Source organism: Dichomitus squalens (genome assembly GCF_000275845.1).
Source record: "Dichomitus squalens LYAD-421 SS1 unplaced genomic scaffold DICSQscaffold_4, whole genome shotgun sequence".
Classification (NCBI taxonomy): Eukaryota; Fungi; Basidiomycota; class Agaricomycetes; order Polyporales; family Polyporaceae; genus Dichomitus; species Dichomitus squalens.
In genome coordinates this window covers 1,787,715-1,793,783 of record NW_006766886.1, presented here as the reverse complement: position 1 = coordinate 1,793,783, position 6,069 = coordinate 1,787,715, and the positions used below count along the sequence as shown (strand labels likewise).

Sequence of the window (6,069 nt, the reverse complement as noted above, 5' to 3'; positions counted from 1 at the left end):
GACATTCCAGCGGATACGGACGACAGTGGAGACGAAGAAGATTCCAATGGTTGGGGACGAATCGAGATGTAAACCACTCGCGGGCTAGTCAGCGCAGGCGTGGGTAGTCCTTCTTGCAGAAGGCCTGGAGGGCGGATGTAAGAGGGCCAGCGCTTACTACCCCAAAAACGGAACTCTCGCTTCCTTATTCGGTTCTCGGACGCCGTCCGACAACCGCCTTACTCCTATCGTAGCCCAGACTCGCTTATTCATTCACCATCTCATTTTCTCTCTCTCTTTTCAGCTTACTTAATATTATCCTACACTAGTATAAATAACCCTGTACCTACTCGGGGAAAGCCCCAGCTGTTCGAGAATTCGAGACACTACTACTCATCTCGCGTCTCGACGCTCTCGTGTGTATCTCCGCTCTCACTCTCTCTCTCGCTTGACTATCGACACCCAATCGACAACGCGAGCTCGTAGAGCGCCGGATACCTCACAGAGTGGACTGCTCCAAACGGATTGGATAGGCTTTCTCCAATAGACTCTCGCGTCTCTGCGTCCCACATCCGGATTGTCCGATCCTCGCCCCAAGACACGATCCGTTGGTAGTCCGGGGGATACATACGATGGGTAACATTGCCCGCGTGACCGCGTAAAGGCTCGCCAGCTGGTTCCCATCTCTCCAAATCCCAGGATACGATGGTGCCGTCCTCGTGGGATGACAGTACATACCGTCCATCCTTGGACCATGAAACCGACCGAACCCAGGCCCATGCACCCAGGTTCTTGTATGGCGGGCCAATGTTGAGCCATGTTTCAGCATCCCACACGCAAACTATCCCGTCATGCAAGCCCAGCGCGATGAGCTTGCAATCCGGTGACCACGCAACACATCTGACCAAACTTTCGAGCCAGAACATAGGCCCGACGAGAGAATCGCAAGTCTCGGCATCCCATATGCGAATAGTGCGATCCTTCGAACATGAGGCAATCCGACGGCCGTCTGGGGAGTAATCGATGTCTAGTACCTCGTCCATATGGCCATGCAGAGGCCCTCCGATCAACTGGAGTGTCGTCGAATCCCATACACAGATGGTTCCATCATACGAGGCGGAAACAAAGCGAGTGCCGTCCGGAGAGAACCTGAGACAAGTTATCACAAGGTCATGTCCCTGCAGATCTCCATTGATGTATTCGCCAGTGTCCGCATCCCACACGTCGATGGTGCCAGTGTCATAGCCCGATATAATCCGGCGTCCATCAGGTGAATATGCGAGCGAGGTCGGACGGCGGGTGTATGCGAAGACTGATGAATCAGAAGAGACATCGTCAGGGCTGTCAGGGCTTTCCACGCTCACGCTCTCCTCTGCGGACCATATCCGGATCGTCGTATCATCCGAGCCGGATGCAATGTGGCGGCCGTCAGGCGAGAAGGTGACATCTCTTGCGTAGCCGCTGTGCCCAACAAACGGCCCCCCGACCATCTCGTATGTTTCCATGTCCCATATGGATATGAGACCATTCCCACATCCAGCGGCGACGCGCCTGCCGTCGGGAGAGAGCGATAGAGACCATATAAGAGTCAGAATGGGGTGAAATATCGTTGCCAACGTCTGGTGGGTCCTCAAGTCCCAGACCAGGATTGTCGAGTCCAACGATCCTCCCGAGACAATCCGAAGACCGTCTAGCGAGAAAAGGACAGAAGTAACAGGTTTCGTATGACCTTCAAAAGGCTTCCCTACAGCCTTCCCTTCTATGACATCCCAAACCCGCACCGTGCGATCCACGGATCCCGACACGATGTATTGACGAGTCGGAGAGAAGGCGATGCAGTAAACGAGGGATGCGTGGCCAAGGATACGTCGATCAACTATCCCCAGTGTCTCCGTTGACCAAACGCAAATGATGCCATCTTCACCGCCAGATACAATGCGATGTGCATCTGGAGAGTACGCAACACACCGCACTGCGCCCTCATGACCCCGCAGAGGTTCACAAACGTCTTCACCTGTCGTGGAATCCCATATACGCAGCGTCGAATCCGAGAGCGCTATGGCAATGTGGCGGCCATCTGGAGAGAAAGCAACCCTATAGACCCAGGAGTCACAAGAGAGCTCATAGAGTGCTTCGCCCGTCTCCGCATCCCATAATTGCAATGTCTTGTCAAGTGATCCTGACACAATGCGCCGACCATCGGGGGAGTATGCCACGGTACACACTGCACCTTCATGCCCGGAGAGAGCGGTCTGCTCCTGCGGCCAACGGTCACGAACACCATCGACGAGCGGAAGGGAGGGGAAATGTGGAAGGTACAGGTTCCGGACCTGTGACGAAGTCGGAGAGAAAGGCAGGGCTGATATGTAGACGTGAGGAGCGGCCTGGGCTATGATACCGGCAAAGCGGCGGATGAAGGAAATCGCATCGCGCAATAGCTCCTTTAATGGGTAGCTTCCAGAGTCCTACGACAGTCGTGAGTCAGATCAACAAGTATATGGACTAAATACAACGATTAGGCTTACATTGTATCCCTTCAGCACTACTTCCAACGAAGGGGCAGCACGATTGACGCACTTGAGGAGGCTAAGCAACTCGAACCAGAACAGAAGCTTCTCTCGCAAAAACCTGCCTAGTTCTTGTTGCATGTCTGGGGGATGAGTGGTACCAGCGAGGTGGTCTTTCAAGTTGCACGCCGCATACGAGAGACTTTGAGGGACATGCATAAAAAGGCGAGCTTCTAAGTCAGGAATGTCACGGTTCGAGACGTAGGACGAGTCCAAGCGGCAGACGTTGAACGACAGTCGATTGTTCATGACGCGGAAGCACCCGAGCGCCATGGTGGAATGCCCTGGCGTTAGGTTCACGAACCACTCCCCGCTTCTAGCCGCATCAGTCAGGAAGTCGCGGAACGATGTGTGAAGAGGACGGATAGCAGACGTCCGGGAGGATACCCCGGAGAGAAGTGGGCCCATATACTGCACCACAAGAGTGATCTCGTCTCTCTTCCCGCCGGTCGCAAGACGACGCAGTTCATCCAGCGACGCAATTGACAGTGGAGAGGAAGCGCAAAAGATCTGTGCCATCACAGAACGGAAACGCTCCGCCAGCACAGGCTCGTTCAGGTCGAAAAGTTGCTCCAGGATGCTTCGGTACAGGTCGTCGAGGGAGAAGGGGCCCCCTCCCAAGACAGCGCCTAGACGTAAGTTGAGTCGCTCCTGTAACGTCAGACCGGCAGGGTTCTGAAGCAGAACCCTGCAAGCCGTTGCAGCCCACTGGAACAGGCCCTCCGCCTTGGTCACCAGCAGGCGGTAGTCCCCGTCTTGGAGCGCTTCATCGGCAAGCGACCTATCGGGAGCCAGTTCGTGACGCACGTACAGCGCGATGTCCGATGTTGCCTCTTCCTTGTTCTCGTCGAGGCTGATGTGGTTGATGTGCCGATGGTCGTCCTCAGAGCGGCCCACGATACGCATGACATCGTGCTCAGGACGGGATGTGATGAGGATACGGAAGTTGGCAGGGAGCTTCCTGGAACCGTCCGTGAGAAGCTTCAGCAGCAGACGGCGCTCGGGCGCATCAGCAGAGCTACATTCATCGAACGCGTCGACGACGACAACCACCGGCCCAACCAAGTCCACCCTCTTGAGTGGTTCGAGAATAAGCCCCTCCCACTGTTTCGCAATGTCGACCGACCCTACGAGGTCACCCTGATCATGGAGGACGTTCGCGAGCGCACGACGGAAGGCGGGGTTCCAATTCGCCAGATCGTGTGCAATCGTGCTGAACACATATTTCGGCGGACGCTCCGACTGGAACGTACGATTGAAGGAGAAGAAGGAGCCTAGGCGGCGACGATCCCGCGAGTGTGCGCCAATGGAATGGGCGATGGAAGATTTGCCTGTCCCAGCACCGCCGAGGAGGAAGAGCACGCGGGGGGCATCGGCCTTTGAGTTGTTGATCCAATCCCGGAGCGCGCCCAACGTCTTCACGCGCGTGCCCTCGAGACAAGCTCTACCTGAATCCAGTCCTGCGCCCCGGACATGGGTCAGATTGTCGATTTTGCCTGAAACCGTCGGTGAGAAACAGGGTAGACAGAAGGCGACAAGAGCTTACTAGAATCTGCAAGGTTTGCCACCCGGATCTCGGTTTCGAGCACTCCTGCTTCGGTGAAAGACCGGCGAAGGTCCACGAAAGCCTCGGTGAAGTCCCGGATTTTCTCGTCTACGCGTGAACCCGTGATCACGTTGCTTCCTGTTCGAATCCCTACAGTACAGCCTCAGTACGCGTCATAGCAAGAACTCGATGAGGGACCTCACAGAAATTCGTGAAACGAGCCTCGTCCTGGATGAATTTGCCGCATTCCTCTGTTTTCGAGGACATATCCTTGAGCAGTCTCTGGCGGTATTCGTCCAGGTCGGACAGACGACGGGTCTTGTTCACCAGTCCATAGAGCTCGTTCATCGCCTCGAGAAGATCGGCCATTGCGTTGTCACGTTTGTCTTGGTCGATTACAGGCTGACAGGAACGGCTTAGATAGGGAGCATGGACTGGAGTCATATGCAGAGACAGCCTACCTTCACGACCGAAAGGAGGACCTTGGATGCTATCTTGGCGTAAGGATGGAGCTGTACATCATCTTGAGCATGGCCGAGACTCGACAGACGATGGTAACTGACGCACGTCTCCTATGTCCTCGATGAGCGATGCAAAGATTTCCACTTTCTCCAAGACGGGCTTCCACAGCTCGTACGCGCCTTCGACAGCTTCTTCCGTCGGCTCGATGGCTGTCGCCCCTTTGGCTACGATCTTATTGGCTTGGCTGAGAGAGTTCAACGCTGTGCCGCCAGTGTCGATGGCGGTCGCTATCTTGGCCACATGCTCAGCTCGAGATGTTTCAGGCTCTGTGTCCTGCGTATCCTAAAATGAGACGTCTAGTCACTTTCACAGACAAGCGAAGCGATCAGAGAGGGAATCGCACCTTGCTCGAATCCTCAGGAGCACTCTTCTCCCGGTCAACGACACCGGGAGATCCTGTATCGGTGGATACTACTTTGGCATCATTGACAGAACGCTTGAAGTATTGCTTGAGCCGCTTCCCCAACTTCCACTTGAATTTGCGCATGATAGTCTTCGGAGGTCGTCTGCGGGCGTAGAGTGCGTAGATGTACTGTTCAGAGTCAACCTGGCAGAAGGCAGAAAGATGGCGGGCGTTTTCTCAGGCTGGACAGATCCACGAGGCTTGGATAAGGCTCGGCTAGCAAGGATACATTGGGTCCGATTGGGAATACGACCGTCTCTGATGCATATTTCACAGCGAGACAAAAGCGTGGCATCATGATAACATACAGTGATAATCGTAACGCCCGCTTGAAAGTCGGAACGTCGAACGCGAGCGACAAGGAAGTGATGCCACGAGGGTGTCCCACAGTACAGTGGGCGAAACATTCCTATTCCAAGCATTCGTAAACAGGAAATGCACGGGCGTGACATCCCATTCCAGGCATCAAGACCAATGCCGATAATGGGATTCCGGAGGACGACCTCGTGCTGGACATGACGTTCTGACAATTGGACGGAAAGCAGCTAAACATTAAGCACAATGCGTGTGAGCTGCGAGATCATCTGACCTCCGAATTTGCAAATTGTTAACACGTCTCTATCATGGGCCATCCTCGTTGGTCGGAAGGGGGACACGGAGAAGAAGCAGAAGGCCAGTCCGGGAGTGTGGATATCTGAGTCGCGGTCGGGAACAAGATATGTCATATATTAGCCGCCGATGTGAGGACGAGTCCACGTCGTCTGCGTACACAACGCCCACCATCCTTACTGCCTTGACCTTCCCGCACATCACTTCACGAGCGATTGTGCACCCCACACACCGAGAAGCACCAAATGTCGTGTCCAGACGCGATAGTATCTGCTTTGCAGCCAACCGCACTGCGCAACAACGACTAGAGCTCTCCCAATCTCGACGCCTCTCCCCATCCTCGACTGTCCTCTGCGTGGCATCGCTCACATCCACATGCGCTCGCCCCGCGAGTATACTGCAGCAGCTCCGTTTTCGAATCACTCTGAATTGCGGATGCATCG

The 6,069-nt window shown here is 55.0% G+C and overlaps 1 protein-coding gene across 1 annotated transcript; it reads right to left on the bottom strand.

Moving 5' to 3' along the window:
- Positions 1–539: 539 nt before the first annotated feature.
- Positions 540–4,719, bottom strand: DICSQDRAFT_14200 (uncharacterized protein; the record flags this gene model as incomplete). Its single annotated transcript, XM_007362735.1, has 7 exons — positions 540–770; positions 915–2,444; positions 2,505–4,042; positions 4,093–4,242; positions 4,296–4,478; positions 4,547–4,604; positions 4,660–4,719. Coding segments are annotated over 7 exons (3,750 nt in total), but the record flags the coding sequence as incomplete, so codon positions are not given.
- Positions 4,720–6,069: the final 1,350 nt, after the last annotated feature.